Below are 18,331 nucleotides of genomic sequence, written 5' to 3' on the forward strand. Positions count from 1 at the left end.
CCAGGGATTCTTGGCCTCTGGAGGAGAAGAATTCAATCTGGGGCCAGAGACAAGGCTTGATCGCTCAGAGCTTTTGTGTAATAAAGTTTTATTAAAGTATAAAGGAGATACAGAAACCTTCTGACATAGGCATCAGAAGGGGGCAGAAAGAGTACCCCCTTGCTACTCTTCAGCTGGATGTTATATAGTCACCAGCAGTCTGTTAATGAAAGAAAGGAATGTCTTAAAACTCAGAATGGCACCAGGCCCCTCATCCATAAGATGTATTTTGGGATAATCTTGGCACCAGACGAGTCATCCCGAGCCATAAAACGATTGACTTGAATCTTGTAGAAAGGGCAGAATACTATACAAATAGTTTTGTTTACATAGATTAGGGGAACAATATCTGAGTATAACACACTGGTTTGTCAAGTAGGTTCTGAGCCATTAGGCGGAACCAACTTGAAGACAGAGTCTGGGGTAAATGCACAGTACATTAACATAGCTTAAGACAAACATTTCCACAAGAAAAATGCATTGGTTAACTCAAGCTTTGAGAATAGTTAACTTCAGGTGAAACCAGGTGTCACTATAGCAACACAGTATTTTAAGAGCCTTTTAAATTTGTATAGAGAAGGAAAAAAAAAATCACTTGTTTGTTTCCTCCTGCTGCTTAAAAGAGATAAAAATGTCTGACACTTGCGACTTATTTCCTCCATTTGGAGACCCCTGGCCTTCCTGCCTGTTACCCTCTCAATAGTATTATGGCCTTCTCAAGAAAACTCCACTAATTAAATACTTTACACACTGAAGATACTCGGCTACCTTCCTACATGTCCTTCAGTTTCAACATATTTAATATACACCTCATGCCATAAGTTTCAACATATTTAATATAATTATTCTGCAATAGTATTGGAGGTTAATGTTGGAGAACTAAAGATTTATTTATTCCTAATATGAATTGTCTGATGTGTAGCCTGCTGTAAGAACTGGTCTAAAAACATAGCAAATTCATTATATCTATAAGGATTCTCCCCAATATGAATTTCTTGGTGAATCTTGAAGACATACTGGTTTTTTTAGAAGTGTTTTCACATTCAGTATATCTGTTCAGTTTCTGATCTGCATAAATTACCTCATTATGCCCAAAGTGTGAATATCTGATGAAAAATACTATACAACATTCATTACCTGTACAAGCTTGCTCTCCAATATAAATTCTTTCATGTTTCAGATTTGAACTTTGCATTAAAATTTTAGTGTGCACATTATATCTGTGTAGTTTCTCTGAAAGACGTGTAATTTGAGGTCTAGTGCACTCGAAGCCTGGATAAAGCCCTTGCGCACACATTTCCATGACTCCTCTTCAATATGGACTCTTGTTGTCAAATGCATCCAACTCAAGGTGAAATTTTTTCCACCCCCAATGCATTTGTAAAGTACGTTCCAGTTTGTGCCCCACCTTATGTTTGTAAGGTGTCTCTGCATTATGAATTCTCTGATGATGTGAATGATGAGACCTGTTACTGAAGATCCGGCCACACATTACATTTATATGGTTCCCTCCATAAGAATTACCTTATGGTCACTTAAGATTGACTGCACTCTAAATGTATGGCTTCTCGCCAGCATGAATTTTCTCTTGCTTTGTAAGAAATGAATACCTTCCAAAACACCTGCCACATTCACAATGTGGGTAGATCTCAATTCAGAATCAATTACCTGATGGTTACTTAAGTCTGAACATAGAATCAAAGCTTTGCCACATACAACACATTTGTGTGGTTTTCCTCCAGTGTGACTTTTCTGAGGGTCAAACAGATGATATGCTTTACTGCATTCATCACATTTGTAAGTTTTCACTGAAGTATGGATTCTCAGAAGATCTGAAAAGTGATTCCTGTGACTGAAGGCTTTGCACATAAATTACATGTCTATGGTTTCTCTCCTGTATGAACTGCCTAATGGTCAGTTAAGGCTGAACATGCACTAAAGGCTTTGCCACTCATGACATTTGTGAGATTCTTCTCCAGTATGAATTCTCCAATTCCAAGGTGTGCAATTTGAGTAAGGCACACGTATATTTACATGGTTTCTCTTTTGTATGAACTCTCTGATTGACTGTAAGGACTAAACTCTGACTAAAGACTTTGCCACACTCAGGACATTTGTAAGGTTACTCTCCATTATGAATTATTTGATGAACTGAAAAGTCGGTCTTGTACCTGAAGGCTGTGCCACACAAATTACATTTATATGGTTTCTCTCCTGTATGTATTGCTTGATGGTAAATAAAGGTTGAACGTGCACTATAAGCTTTGCCACACTCATCACATTTGTATGGTTTCTCTCCAGTATGAGTTCTGTGATGAACTGCAAAGGAAGCCCTGTACCTGAAGGCTTTGCCACATAAATTACATTTATATGGATTCTCTCCTGTGTGAACTGCTTGATGTTTAGTTAAGTCTGGATGTGCACTAAAAGTTTTGCCACACTCATCACATTTATATGGTTTCTCTAAAGTATGAATTCTCTGATGAGTTATAAGGCCTGAACTCTGACTGAACGCTTTGCCACACTCATTACATTTGTAGGGTTTCTCTCCAGTATGAATTCTCCGATGATTCCTAAGGTATGAATTTCGACTAAAGCACTGGCCACATACATCACACTGATATGGTTTCTCTCCAGTATGAATTCTCCAATGGAGTGTAAAATAAGACCTGAGACTGAAGCCTTTGCCACATAAATTACATGTATATGGTTTCTCTCCTGTATGAAGTGCTTGATGTTTACTTAAGTCTGAACGTGCACTAAAAGCTTTTCCACACTCATCACATTTATATGGTTTCTCTCCAGTATGAATTCTCCGATGAATCCCAAGGTGTGCATTTCGAGTAAAGCACCGGCCACATATATCACATTTATATGGTTTCTCTCCAGTATGAATTCTCCTATGAACTGTAAGTGTTGCATTTTGACTAAAGGCTTTTCCACATATGTCACATTTATATGGTTTCTCTCCTGTATGAACTGCTTGATGTCTAGTTAAGTCTGAATATGCACTAAAAGCTTTGCCACACTCATTACATATGTAAGGTTTATATCCAGTATGAATTCTCCAGTGAACTGTAAAATAAGACATGTGATTGAAGGCTTTGCCACATAAATTACATTTATATGGTTTCTCTCCTGTATGATCTGCTTGATGGTCAGTAAAGGCTGAATGTGCACTGAGCGCTTTGCTATATTCATCACATTTATAGGGTTTCTCTTCAGTATGAATTCTCCGATGAACTATAGGTCTTGCATTTTGGCTAAAGGCCTTTCCACATACATCACATTTATATGGTTTCTCTCTATGGATCCTTTGATATCCAGTGAGTTCTGAGTCCTGAAAAAAGGTCATGGCACACTCAGTACATTTGTAAGGTTTTCCTGTGTGTGCTTCCTGGTCTTGTGCCAGTACTGAAGGGTGCATAACAGCACTCTCACATATATCAGAAATGCTGGTGCAGAAACTAGGAGTTCTCTGAAGTGGTAAATCTGAGGTGCTACTGTTGATACTCCTCAGAGCTTGAATACATTCAAATGTTTTCCCTTCAGGTTGAAGTATCTGCAGTTCATCTTGAAAGCTTAATCCATGCCTATTTTCAACATGCTTATTTCCCACTGCAATTCTACTGTGCCGATCACTTTCATTAGTGAGATTTTTGTTCTGGGTTATAGACATTCCTTTGTAATTTCTTTCATCATCTCTCCCCTGACAGTCAAATTTATGCAAATTTTCCTGGATCTCTCTGAGGAAAAAATCTGTGATTTCATGGCTTTCAGGTCTTCCCAACATCACTGTGTGAAATACTTCTCCTTTATCACTGTTTACTTTTGTCGGTAATTTCTGGCTTATATGTGTATGAGACATATCTGCAAGATATAAAGAACCATAGGTATCCTATTAATTATAATTCATAAATAAATTCTTACATGTTGAACACATGATCTTACACCAAAAGTAATACCCATCCTGAACAGAATTATGAATCTTCCCAGTGATGATTTTCAAAATACAAGAAACACTAAAGGAATAGTGTTTAATAAAGAAAGAGTAATCAGGCTTCCCTGGTAGCTCAGTGGAAAAGAATCTGCCTGCCAATGCAGGAACCATGGATTCAATCTCTCACCTGGGAAGATCTCACATGCTGTGGAGCAACTAAGCCCATGAGCTACAACTATTAAGCCTATGCTTGGGAGCCTGGGAGCCACAACTATTGAGCCCATATGCTACAACTACACAAGCCATCACAACCTAGAGCCCGTGTTCCAAAATAAGAGAAGACAAGGCAATGAGAGGCTCACACACTGCAACTATAGAGTAGCACCTGCTCTACACAAATAGAGAAAACCTCGTGCAGCAACAAAGACCCAGCACAGCCAAATAAATAAATAAAATTTTAAAAATTAAAAAAAAAGAGTGATCACCTGTAATTCAAATTAATTTTACAGTAGGCTAGTTTCAAATACACAGTGACAAAAACATTCATATAGTTCAAACCTATGTCAGCTCTCAAAGAAAAGGGTATTATCACACCATGACCCCAAAGCACACTCTACTTGGCTTTAATTGGTGGTAAACATACTATTGTCTCATAATTGAGGAGGAAAAAAATACATTATACACAATATACACAAACTTATACATAATCACATGCTAAAGAACAGACAGGGCTTCGCAGGTTTCTCAGTGGTAAATAATTCATCTGCCACTACAGGAGATGCAAAAGACTAGAATTCAATCCCTGGATCTGGATGAACTTCTGGAGACAGAAATGACAACCCACTCCAGTATTCTTGCCTGAAAGAAATTCCATGGACAGAGAAGCCTGACAGGCTACAGTCCATGGTGTCACAAAGAGTCCAATACCTCTTAAAGACTAAGTATGCATGCAAAGACGAGACAATATATTGTAATGGTAAATAATCCAAAAGAAACTAAATAATGAATAACGTAAAAACTAAAGAGCAGTTTCTTCAAGAGATGGGAATACCCAACTTACCTGTCTCCTGAGAAACCTGTATGCAGGACAAGAAGCAAAAATTAGAACTGGACATGGAACAACTAATTGGTTCAAAACTGGGAAAGCAATATGTAAAGACTGTATATTGTCACCCTGCTTATTTAACTTATATGCAGAGTACATCGTGCAAAATGCTGGGTTGGATTAAACACAAGCTGGAATCAAGATTTCCAGGAGAAGTAGCAACAATCTCAGATATGCACATGAATCTACTTTAATGGCAGAGAGCAAAGAGGAATTAAACAGCCTCTTGATGGGGTGAAAGAAGACAGTAAAAAAAGCTGGCTTAAAACTCAACATTCAAAACACTAAGACCATGGCATCTGGTCCTATCATTTGATGGCAAATAGATGGGGAAAAAAAGGAAACAGTGCCAGATTTTATGTTCTTGGGCTCAAAAATCACCATGGATGGTGACTGCAGCTATGAAATTAAAAGATGCTTACTCCTTGGAAGAAAAAATATGACATACCTAGAGAGCATATTAACAAGCAGAGACATCACTTTTGCCAACAAATGTCCATAGAGTCAAAGCTATGGTTTTTCCAGTCATCATGTATGGATGTAAGAGTCGAACCATAAAGAAGGCTGAGTGCCAAAGAATTGATGATTTTGAACTGTGGTGCTGGAGAAGGCTCTTAAGAGTCCCTTGGACTGCAAGGAGATAAAACCAGTCAGCCCTAAAGGAAGTCAACCCTGAATATTCATTGGAAGGGCTGATGCTGAAGCTGAGGTCTAATACTTAGACTCCTTGATGTAAAAAGCTGACTCACTGGAAAAGACCCTGATGCTGGGGAACGTCAAGGGCAGAAGGAAAAGGGGGCAACAGAGGATGAGATGGTTGGATGGTATCACTGACTCAATGGACATGAGTTTGAGCAAACTCAGGGAAATATAGGGAAATATAGGAAATACAGTGAAGCATAGGGAAGCCTGGCGCGCTGTAGTTCATGGGGTTGCAAAGTTTCAAACATGACTTAGTGACGGAACAAAAAAAGGAACAAAAGGGCAGTTTACAGTTGCACAAGAAACACAGCATTAGGAAATAAAGGATTCATTTAAAACAATTTTTTTGGGGGGGGTCATACCACATCCCTTGTGGGATTTTAATTCCACGACCAGGGAGTAAACCTAGGCCCAAGCAGTTAAAAGTGCTGAATTCTAGCCACTGGACCACCAGGGAGTTCCCTCATATGATTTAAAACCAAAACAAAACACACTTTTATAAATATCTGTTATAAATCTATCAGTATATTGACATATAGGCCATTTTATGACATTAATAAGTAGTTCATACCAGTTACATTGGATAATACATTCAGAAAGACCATCATCTGTAAATTTAAAAAATTAGTAAATGAAATATTCTCTACTTACACAATAGCCGTTCAATACAACCATTCCATATCTATACAGTAACCTTAACTTATCCAGTTCACTGGCCCCAACATATATGTAAAGGAACATGCTTTGGGGTTCCCTGGTGGCTCAGGGGTAAAGAATGCACCTGCCAGTGCAGGGCATATAGGTTCAAGTGCTGGTCTCAGAGCAGCTAAGCCTATGCTCTAGAGCCTGGCACCTGTAACTACTGAAGCCTGGGCACCTAGAGCCCACACACTGCAACAAGAGAAGGCACTGCAGTGAAAAGCCTGTGCACTGTAACCAGAGAGTAGACCCTGCTTGCCAGAAGTACAGAGAAGCCCGAATCACAACGAAGACCCAGCACAGCCAAAAATGAATAAAAAATAAATTATTTTAAAAATGTATTCTTATCACAAGAAAGGAATATACTTTGAAAACTTACTACCCAGAGTCAGAGACAACACTATCAGGAATAAAATGCAAATTAACAACATACATGATGTAATGTAGACAAAGGGACATGTCACAATAAGCATGACAAAAAGTTAATATATTTTTTACCCAAAAGTAATCTTTGAGGGAAATTCCCTGGTGCTCTAATGGCTAGGACTCTGTGCTTCCACTGTAGGGGGCAGATTCCGTCCATGAATGGGAAACTAAGATCCCAACTGCCTGTCGCATGCTGCAGCAAAAAAAAAAAAAAAAAAAAAAATCCTGATCTTTCCTGTAAAAGAGGCAATATTCTATGCAACCTAACAGCACTAATATTCCAATTCTACAAATAAAGGCAGTAGACTCATAGGAGTTATGTTTTCTCCAGAGTCTAAAGAATAGCATGGCCATCCTGTATCAAAAAAGCTACTTTCCTTTCTACAGTCATAGCTTCATGGCTAAAATACTGACCAAATAGTGCTCAAATTGACTGTGATAACAGGGACAGATGGGCTGATAAGAATCTTGGATTTTCGATCTGGGGAGACGGGGGTATTGGTTTGATCAGAAGAATCTGAAGGGGTAAAGAAACTTCCTAGAGTGGGGGTAGGAGTGGGGGAAGCTGGGTTCATCCTCCCCACTGAGAGGCAGGGGGAGCAGAAGCGGACTAGCTGATAAGAGAGGGAGACAGAAGGGTTGGGAGGTGTGAAAGGCCACAACAGGACATAGAATGGAGAGAGAAAGGGCAGTAGGGGACACTATTGGAGCTATGGGCCAGCTCAATAGAGAGCCAACCTAAAAACTGAGGATTTGATCAGCTAAAACATAATTTGACATTGTAATGTGGACAATCATCCTCACTAATCACATAATTCTGTTTCCACTTGTAACTTCTCTTCAGACAATTTTAAGTTAGCTTTATGTACTTCACACTAGGAGAGAGGAGGATCCAGCCTCTCATCCAGCAGGGCAGATTCCTATCCTTTCTCAAGGGGCAAGAGTCACGAACATTCAGTAACTTCTAAGGGTTCAGCCCACTGAATTTAAGGTCCCAATTCTCACATAATCCAGTGAATACATCCCATTTATTAGCTAATGAGTAAGGATGAACCTTCCCATCTCGGAATAAAAACTTCATCAATCTTAATCTCTTCTTTTCTTGCAGAGTGGCATTTTGTCTCACAAATCCTACTCACAGCACCAATTAATGTTTTGCCAAAAGTTTTCACGTTCATCTCAGGGTCAAAGGATTTATTAACAAAATAAGCCATGTGTGTGCTATACAAATGAAAAAAGTGAAAGTGAAGGTGTTCACTCATGTCTGACTCTTAGCGACCCCATGGACTGTAGCCCATCAGGCTCAACCAGCCACGAAGTTTTCAAGGCAAGAATACTGGAGTGGGTTGCCATTTCCTTCTACAGGGGATCTTCCCAACCCAGGGATCGAATACGGGTCTCCCGCATTACACACAGACTCTCTGCCATCTGAGAAACCAGGGAATCCCTATACAAATAAATAATACATAATATAGATAGAATTATCTAGCTGACTCTCAATATACTACCATTTAAAGCAAAGAGAAATAGAAACAGCAGAGGATACATCATCAAATTGGCTTCTGACCAACATCCAGACTCAAACAGTGCTGGGAAGTCCCAGGACACAGCACATCTGGAGTCTCAATTGGGAAAACATCCCAGGCAGTGTGTCCACTCCGTGGATGAGACTTGAAAGATTGCAGTTCGAGGTTACTGCTTATAATCCCAGGACATGAACTGATATCATCATCAATCTGTGAGGAAACAGCAGCTCTGGTTTCATCTTAATGCTGTTTGTTTCGTCTTATAAAACTTGGATGCTGCTAAGCTTGGGGCTAGGTTGGTCAGAGCACCTCCAAGGGCTGAACAAACTCAAGATTTGTCCCCTAACTTATTTATGGTGCCACAAGCCTTGCACTCACAGCAAGCAGTCACGGCACTCACAGTCAGGGTGTGTCCAGACAGGTTAGAAGGAAGGTCAGAGGAATGCACTGCTTTGTCTTGAAGCCTAAACAAGACTGTTTATTTAATTTCCTTAACATCCTGGTGGCTCTATGCCTGCAAATACAGGAGGCATGGGTTCAATCCTTCACAGGTTTGAAATCAGCTTTATAAACACTCAAGCATGGGGAAAACTCCTTGTGTATCATACAGTGAGCAGGTCACCTGAAGAAAGGACAAGTTTGAACTCCCGATGCCAATCATGAAGCTTTACATGTGAGAGTCAACAAGGCTTTGATCTCAGTAAGAAAAACAGAGGCTCCCAAGAGACACAGAGGAAACATGCAGAGGTACCCCAAAGTATATCACCACTTTGGAAGGAAGTGATCCTCACCCACAGACAGCAGGATCCTGAGGGTCTCCACCATCACGTCCTTGTACAAGGTCCTCTGGGCAAGGTCCAGACATTCCCACTCCTCGGGAGTGAAATCTATGAACACATCCTTGAAGGTTAACTGTGTCTGAAATGAAAACACATTTCACCAACAGGCCCTGAGGAGGGTTCTTATTTTCACAGAAAACGACAAGTGAGACAGGTAAGGTCAATTCAGCTGAAGTAATATTCTGATAGATCCATGCAAATCTATTTGGAGCAAATTGGTGGTCTCTAATTTAATTTCCTGTTTTTTCATAAAATGATGATATCCTCCAATCAACATGAAATTTGTCATATGTGTGGACAAGACATGAAAAACAAATTACAATCAACAGTGGGTTGTCTATGCAGAAGTGTTACACTCAACACACTGAGTGACATTCACGATCTAGATGAGTTACAGCAAGACTGGCGTCTTCAGAGACAACAAAGTCCACAGTGACTTTAAAAGAACACACACTGTGATGAGGATGAATCATCACACTGACCAGAGGTGTCTCAACACTTCATACACACTAAGCATTACTCTAAACACTTTACACATATGAACTTCTCATCAACGTAACAGCACGTTAGAGAAAGATCTGTGTCCACCTTACAGGAGAGAAAACTCTGTCACTCTAAGAAATTACTCAGGTTAAATAGTTAAGAAATGAGGCAACAGCACTTGAGTTCAGGTGGCTGGGAGAGATAACTGAACTGAAGGAAGTAAACAGTTAAGTAACAGTGTAAAAGACCATCCACAGAGAGTTCCCAGAGAATACAGGAAACAAGTTCAAGGAAGCTGAACTGCAATGGAACAGTAAAATGATCACTATACAGAATCACCCCCTCTGCCTGCTAATCCACACAATGTCAGTAATCTTACTACTACTTACATCATTCATGTGATGAGATAGAAAAAACTTAAGGTCATGGAATACACTTAAGATACAAGTGCAACTGCTACAAAGCATAAAGCATATTTATGAGATGATGTTTTATAATAAAACCATGGAGTTACATATCTATGCACTCATGCATGCACATGTAAACAAACAGCTGATTGAAACAAGAACAGTTGTCTTTTTTCTTTCATTCAATCAAAATTTAGTGACAATCAACTCTGTGTCCCAAATTGGGAATACAGCAGTGAACATGACGGAGCTTACAATCCAGCAGCCAACCAGCCAGTCACATCCATAATTTTAACATCACTATTGTTATATGTGCTCTGAAACAGGCCTGGTGCTAAGACAAGATTCAACAGAAAGTCCTGACCTACATAAAGAAAACAGACGAGGTCTCCATGAGGAAGAAACACTTAGGATTGGCAAGGTGGGAAATGGAAGAGTTTTGTAAGCAGAGAGAACAGCCTGAGTGCTGGCTCTGAGGCACGAAGATATTTAGTGAACAGAAAGCCAGCCAGTGTGACTGGGACACAGGGAACAAAGAGTGGTGATGCCAGGTAGAGGCTGATTTCTACAAGGTCTAGGATTTAGAACTTTATTCCAAAAGCTACTGGAAGTCACTGAAGAATCTGTAGGAAGAAAGTTACAGGTTTAGATTTGTTTTTTTGAGCTCACTCTGTTGTGTGTGAAGGTCATTGTTGTTCAATTGCTCAGCCGTGTCAGACTATTTGCGACCCCATGGTAGCCTGCCAGGGTGGCCATTTCATATTCCAAAGAGTTGCCTTTTGACACATTCTGGGATGATACTCCCATTTTCTTTAACTTGTATATTTCAGCATCTTTGGGACATTAAAAATCAATCAGTTGTGTGTCAATAAGTTTGTCAGCATTCTATGTCTTTTTTAAAGCTTATTTGTTTTGGTTATGCTGGGCCTTCGTTGCTGTGAGCGGGCTTTCTCTAGTTGCCGCTGCAGTGCCCGGCTCCTCATTGCAGTGGCTTCGCTTGTTTTGGGGCACAGGCTCTAGACAGTGCGGGCTTCAGGAGTTATGGCTCCCGGGCTCTAGAGTACAGGCTCAGTAGTTGTGGCACATGGGCTTAGTTGCTCTGAGGCATCTTCCCGGATCTGGGATAGAACCCGTGCACCCTACATTGGCGGCCACATTCTTATCCACTGTACTACCAGGGAAGTCCTCAACATTATCTTATTGTAGTTCAAAAAAATAAAAGGATACTAGTTCAAAAAAAATAAAAAGTAATACAAGCAGAACATAATATACAGAAGATTTATTCTAATGTGTATAAAATACCTGTGTTTAAAAATAATATCAAAGCTTCCCTGGTGGCTCAATGGTAAAGAACCCACTGGCCAATGCAAGAAACATGGCTTGTTGCCTGGTCTGGTAAGATCCCACATGCTGAGGGGCAACTAGGTCCCTGAGTCTCAATTCCTGAGCCAGAGCTCTAGAGCCCAGCAGGTGAAACTACTGAAGCCAGTGCACTCTAGAGCCTGTGCTGCAAAATGAGAGAAGCCAATGCAAGGAGAAGCCCCCACTGCAATGAGAGTGGCCACCACTTGCCGGAATGACGGAAAAGCCATTGAATCAACGAAGACCCAGTACAACAAAAAAAAATATATTAAAAAAAAAAGTGACTTTATCCTTAATTTGAGGTATGTAGTTATGTATGTGTATGAGTACACAATCAAAAATTTATTATTATAGTCCATTAATGAAATATTTAATTAACATTAGGAAAGTTGGGGAATTCCCTGACGGTCCAGTGGTTAAGATCCCACACTTCCACTGCATGGTTTTGGGTTCAATCCCTACTCACAGAACTAAGACCACCCAAGCTCACCATGCAGCCAAAAAAAGAAAAAAAATTAGTAAACTTGATTTCAGTTTAAATGAGAAAAGGTAATGAAACACTCAATAGACTTGAAGTCTCTTTCTAAACTTTCCATTCCATGGCCAAACAGTAAGATTTTTAAGAGATGTGCATTTAGTTTTATTTATTATTATTTTTTAAAAATTTATTTAATTAGAGGCTAATTACAATATTGTAGTGTTTTATCATACATGGACATGAATCAGCCATGGGTGTACATGTGTTCTCCAGCCTGAACCCCCTTCCCACATCCCTCCCCATCCCATCCCTCTGGGTCTTCCCAGTGAACCAGCCCTGAGTGCCCTGTCTCATGGATGAAACCTGGACTGGCATTCTGTTTCACATATGATAATATACATGTTTCAATGCTATTTTCTCAAATCATCCCACATTCGCCTTCTCCCACAGAGTCCAAAAGACTGTTCTATACATCTGTGTCTCTTTTGCTGTCACACATAGTTATAATTACCATCTTTCTAAATTTTATATATATGTTAGTATACTGTATTGGTGTTTTCTTCCTGGCTTACTTCACTCTGTATAATAGGCTCCAGTTTCATCCACCTCATTAGAACTGATTCAAATGTATTCTTTTTAATGGCTGAGTAATATTCCATTGTGTATAGGTACCACAGCTTTCTTACCCATGTGTCTGCTGATGGACATTTAGGTTGCTTCCATGTCCTGGCTATTATAAACAGTGCTGCAATGAACACTGGGGTACATGTGTCTCTTTCAATTCTGGTTTCCTCGGTGTGTATGCCCAGCAGTGGGATTTCTGGGTCATATAGCAGTTCTACTTCCAGTTTTTTAAGGAATCTCCACACTGTTCTCCATAGTGGCTATACTAGTTTGCATTCCCACCAACAGTAAGAGGGTTCCCTTTTCTCCACACCCTCTCCAGCATTTATGTACTATAAAAAGTCAGATCTAATTCCCCCTCTTTTCCAGATTTTAACAAGTATTGTGCACACTAATACCTGACTTCCACATGCAGCTTCTTTACCCTCATTGACAGAGAGCAGACAGTACATCCAGATGGGCCCTAAGCAATCCCTGCTGCCCAACAGCACTGAGACCCCGTCTCCAACCCGTGGGTGTGAAGCCCTGCCTAGGACGGTGCCCAAGGGAGCCTCCTCACAAGGGCTGGGTCACCAGATCATGGGGAGATGGGATCTAAGTGGAGATGATAGGCCCTGAGGGAAGGCCCCGGGTGAGTGTGCATGTACAAGAGTCAGACAGGACACTTCAGAGTCAGACACAATTAGCAAGTCCAGAGAAGGGCATTTCAGGAAGGACAGACTGAGAACCCACTGAGAATATGACCTTACCTGAGAAAGAGGGATTCCTGACACATTTTCTTTCATCTTCTTGGCTTCTTCCTCAGGCAACACAAGTTTTCAGAGGTCTATCATGAAAGTGGAAAGCATGCTGTTTAATGCTTAGAGTCAACACAGCCCCTTCCTGAGCCCCAACCCCACACACAGGGAAGCCCTCACCATGTGGAACAGCCTTCTGTGGCCACTGTCTCAGGAGGGACTCAGGACGGTCAACTCCCACACAGAGTCCAACACAGGACTTTCCCACACTTTCCCTCAGATCACACTCCCCTCCTGGTGAGGTCTCATGCACACAGCAGCAGGGGGCACCTCTGGTGACCCCAAGATCCCCATCAGGTCATACAGCAGGCCCTGGTCCAGCCCCACTCAGGGCAGAGCGCCTTCCCCTCTCCCAGGGCCTGATCTCAGTTTCAGAAGTGGAGGCTAAGAGCCCTGGTGCTCAATGCAGGATCCAAATCGGAATCTTCTGCGCCTCTGTGCACATTCCTGGGGCAAGGCCCCACATGTGAACCCAAGGAGCGTGTCTGATGGGGGAGAACCAACTAACTAAATGGGTATGTGTACATATACCTTACACCACGTGACCATGTGACACATGTGTACACCATGCAATATTTATCATAATCCACGAACCAACACATCCATCACCTCCAAAATCCCATGTTCTGTGTGTGAAAACACTGACGATGTACTCTCCTGACAAATTCCCAGTATGCACTAACAGAATAGGATTAACTACGGTCAGCATGCTGCACATACCTGCCCAGGACTTACTCATTTCACACCTCATAGTCTGTACTTTTTGCCCAACATCTCCCACAACAACGCTTGTCTCACACACATCCCTTCACTGGGTTCATCAAAAGGTCCACTCTTGCTCTCACAATCCTCCTGGAGACCTCGACGAAGCTTCCCTCCACCTTCTCCCATTTTTCTACCTCTTGTCCATGCATGGTTGAAAAAGAGCAGAGACCACTAGGTGTGTGTATTTCAACAGAAATCCACCCAAGCTGCAAATCCAAGGACGTTGGGACTGAATATGGAAGAAGAAGAACCTGGTCCTCTTGGGAAAACCTATCAGCGACTGTGGACATTATGTAGCTGAGAGATACACAAACTGAGTTCAATAAAGAAGTCACAGAACGAGAGAGGCCCCAATCTCACTGGCTCCTGTTCTCCCTGCTCACAGCCAAATGCAAGATAACCACAGTAAACTCAGCATCCGCTGCAATGGGCAGATGAGCTGCTGGAAGGCAAAGCTGCTGTCCAAGACGGAAACTGGCCCCTGGATGGACAGAGCTTAGAAGACCTGGGGGCTGCAGTGAGCAGTGACACTGCAGACTAAAATATGGGGATACCTCAAGACACTAGATCAGGCTTCTTAGGACTCTCACATCTTTTTGCTTTGAGTAATAAGTCTCCACATGGGGTAAGGATCAATTAGAATTGAAATGTCCAGAACAGATATGGGAACCATCATCACCTACCCTGTAACCTCCATCTCCCCTGAGAATTCTTCAGCCAAACACACATTCATAGTCTGTGAGATGTTGTAACAGAGATGTTGCACACATCCTGGAAGGAAGAGGAAAATGGGGCATCCTTCAATGAAGGGAAAAGAGGAAACATTCCAAATAATCAAAGGAGAAGGCCATCTCTGATGAAGGTGATTAATATAGAGGCAGTAACATGCCTCTAACAGGCAGAGGTTAACATGACAGCAAATATCAAAGGAGATGGGGAGACCTCTCTGGCCTAGACCTGAAGGAAGAGAAAAAGCAAGGGCAACAGTGATATAATGACCAAAGCTAGACGTTAGCAACTAAGATCCGAGACAGAGAAGGTTTTGGTGTCTATGAACAAGGACTAAGTGAATGTGACCAGGACAGACTGACCATGAGAATGGGTCAGCTCCCAGGATGGGGCTGGAGACACTGGCAGAGACCTGAGAATGACAAAGGGCTGGGGAGCCACCTAAGGAGTTAGGATGCTTCCCTGAAGACACAGGGAAGCCAGCAGAGGTGAGAGTCCTCCCTTCACATCAACCTTTATTCACAGAAGACGGTTCATGATTCTCTCTGACTCTGAGCCTATGCTCCTACCTCCATCCTACTATTGTCCTTTTTCATGTTGCAAGACTGGGATCCATTTCAAATTCTAATAGTAACTGGGCAGTCCCTCCAAGAACTGCCACACACCCAATTTAGCCAATCATTTCAGGTATCACTGTTGCTCAACTTTTGGACCTGAGGGAAACATCATCAGATCAACTCAGCTCACTAGCTGTGAGATCACATAAAAGAGAGGAAATCGGAGTATCAGACTAACTGCTTACATTACGTCGTGACTCTTAAGCTCTACTCCACAGCAGGAAAAGGGAAGGGGCTGATCCACCTCTGACAGAATCAAGACACTGCCGCAGCCTAAACTTCTATAGCCTCTGCACATGGATGTTATCTTTTAATACAGATAATTACAAAATGCACAGACAGAAGTTTTTCAATTCTCATTTTCATCTGTATAATTTAAAAAAGAATGTCTTAAACTTAGTAGATTTTAAAGCCAAAAATCAATGTATCACAATTTAATAATTCTTATACAATCGATTCAGCACTCGTCTGGATCTAGTCCCCTGCCACACCTGCACAATAGTTGTTTCCACTTTATCTGGTTTATCTGTTTCCCTACTTCTTTCTCCGTCTCCCTTTCTCTTCCCCTCTGCTCTCCTGCTGTGCCTGTCCTCCTCTCTACTTCTTCCCTGACTCCCATCCGGCCTCTCTCTGCCATCTGTTCGCCGTCAAGATGCTTTCTCTCCAACCTCCCTGGTGATCCTCAATCTCCCTGTATTTCCGTCTTTCTTCCTCCATCTCTGGCCTCCCTTCCTCCCAACTCTCTGACACCCCCAAGTGGCTGTGCTTCCTTTCAGCTTCCTTTCTCAGCTCCTCCAACCACTAGGAGCCCCCTTTCTCTCCCAGCAGGATATTGTTTGTAGGTCAAGGTCCCAACTCTTGTATTCCCTTTGCGGGCTCTCTGTGTGAACTGCCTCTCCACTGTCGCCCTCTTTGGGACCCCTGATTCACAACCCCTCTCCCTTGAAGGTTATAGAAGGGGGCGGCAGAGGACGAGATGGTTAGAGAGCATCCCTGACTGAACGGACACGAATCTGAGCAAACTCTGGGAGAAACAGGGTTCGCAAAGACTGAGACTGAACAATACCTCCCTATCTTGCTCACCTTTAACTCTCAGGAAACCCTGCTTTTCTCTAAACTTTTTCCCTAACCTCTACCTTCAAAGCCCATTCTTTTTCATGCTGTTGTCTCCTCACAAGTTCCTCACAATCCTCTTTATTGCCATCCCTCCTTCCTCATGTTTTTCATTTTCTATTTCACTAGGAGTCGCTGTCTCTGCTTCTCCTGACAACCCCTCGCCCACTATTTACACGGATGGCGACTGATTAAGAAGCCTGGTTCCCGCAAATGCCAACCAGCAACGGGTGGAATTTGGGACGGAAGAACACGTGGCTGGCGCAGGTTACCTCCCCCGACACCGGTCAAGGCAACGTCACTATGAAGAGAAAGCCTACGGGGCAGAAACACCGGCCTGAGGAGACGCGAGGACAGAGGGGCTGGGAGGGAAGGGGTCTCAGCAGCGGGGCGGGCTCTCCAGAATCCCAGGACCCGGGAGACAACGCGGCCTCTCCGGGAGAGGAGAGGTCGGGGCGGTCGGAGCGGCCAGGGGTCGAGAGGATGAGGCTAGGGACCGCGGAGCTAATAAACCCACCTCGATGCGGTGTAGGAAGGGCAGAGGGGTCAGGAAATGGTTTGAAGCAGGAAAGAGGTGCGAAACGCAGCATCTCTGTGGACCAAAAGCTGGAAGCGGCTTCAGAGCGACTTTAAAGCAAAATGGAGGCGCCCCTTTGCCGCTCACCAAGACGTCTGAACTTGCTGGGGATGGTGGAACGGGCGCAGGGATTAAGAGTCACTAGCGAACTTGAGAATCGGGGTAACGAGGAAAGGAGACTGAAGGCGCAGGTTCGATTAGAAACAGAAATACTCACGCTGAGCTGAGACCTCCACTTGCCGCGCTCCGCTTCCGGGTTTGCGGGACTCTGCGCGCACGCTCAGTGAAAGGGCGGAGAGGCTTGGGGGCGGGGACTCAGAGGAGCCAGGTCGTCGAGGGGCGGGGCGTTGATGGGGGGAGGGGCGTTGAGCGAAGCCGAACACGCGTGGGGACATCGGGAGTGTGAGGAGGGGCTTCGAGGCCTGCGGGGCCGGGCCTCCGGAGGCAGTGGGCGGGGCGGGGCGGGGCGGGGCGGCGTGAAACAAATCATTACTGTAATCACCTCTGAAGCTGACTGCAGCCAGAATATTAAAACAGGCCTGCTCCTTGCAAGGAAAGTTATGATAAAACCAGAAAGTGTTAAAAAGAAAAGGCATTACTTTGCCAGCAAAGGTCCCTATACTCAAAGCTATGGTTCTTCCAGCAGTCAGGTAGGGATGTGAGAGTTGGTCCATAAAGAAGGCTCAGGATAGAAGAACGGGTGCTTTTGGATTGTGGTGCTGGAGAAGAGTCTTGAGGGTCCCTTGGACTGCACGGAGATCAAACCAGTCAATCCTAAAGGAAATTAGTGCCGAATGTTCATTGGAAGAAGTGAGGCTGAGGCTGAAGCTGAAGCTCCAGTACTTTGGCCACCTGATGGGAAAACCTGACTCAGAAAAGTTCCTGAGGCTGGAAAAGACTGAAGGCAGGAGGAGAAGGGGGACAACAGAGGACGAGATGGTTGGATGGCATCACCGACTGGATGGACAAGTTTCAGCACGCTCCAGGAGATGCAGGATGGGAAGCCTGGCTGCTTTAGTCCATGGGGTCGCCAAGAGCCAAACACGACTGAGGTACTGAACAATAACTGCTCCTTGCCCCACCCATCCCATAAAATCATCTCA

At 43.0% G+C, this 18,331-nt stretch overlaps 1 protein-coding gene across 2 annotated transcripts; it reads right to left on the reverse strand.

Moving 5' to 3' along the window:
* Positions 1 to 1,512: 1,512 nt before the first annotated feature.
* On the reverse strand, positions 1,513 to 17,581 carry LOC102412047 (zinc finger protein 347). 2 transcript variants are annotated; one of them, XM_044931548.2, is made up of 5 exons: positions 17,446 to 17,581; positions 13,380 to 13,456; positions 9,229 to 9,355; positions 5,040 to 5,055; positions 3,729 to 3,909 (listed from the first exon to the last, which is right to left on the reverse strand). In XM_044931548.2, exons 2-5 carry the CDS (start codon positions 13,413 to 13,415, stop codon positions 3,858 to 3,860), a joined length of 231 nt encoding a protein of 76 aa, XP_044787483.1. In that variant the 5' UTR covers positions 13,416 to 13,456; positions 17,446 to 17,581; the 3' UTR covers positions 3,729 to 3,857. The 2 variants fall into 2 exon arrangements, with proteins under 2 accessions (XP_025125977.3, XP_044787483.1); XM_025270192.3 differs by lacking the exon at positions 5,040 to 5,055 and having other exon boundaries at positions 1,513 to 3,909; positions 17,446 to 17,579.
* Between the last annotated feature and the right edge of the window lie 750 nt (positions 17,582 to 18,331).

This window comes from Bubalus bubalis, chromosome 18 (genome assembly GCF_019923935.1).
Source record: "Bubalus bubalis isolate 160015118507 breed Murrah chromosome 18, NDDB_SH_1, whole genome shotgun sequence".
Lineage (NCBI taxonomy): Eukaryota > Metazoa > Chordata > Mammalia > Artiodactyla > Bovidae > Bubalus > Bubalus bubalis.

Bases quoted from the DNA above. Each gene is read 5' to 3' on its own strand.
- LOC102412047 (XM_025270192.3), bottom strand. From the start codon at position 13,415: ATGAAAGAAAATGTGTCAGGAATCCCTCTTTCTCAG. The intron at 9,356-13,379 runs GTAAGGTCATAT...TTTTCATTTCAG, and splicing joins CAGGAATCCCTCTTTCTCAG to ACACAGTTAACCTTCAAGGA. The intron at 3,910-9,228 runs GTGAGGATCACT...TATATCTTGCAG, and splicing joins CAGGATCCTGCTGTCTGTGG to ATATGTCTCATACACATATA.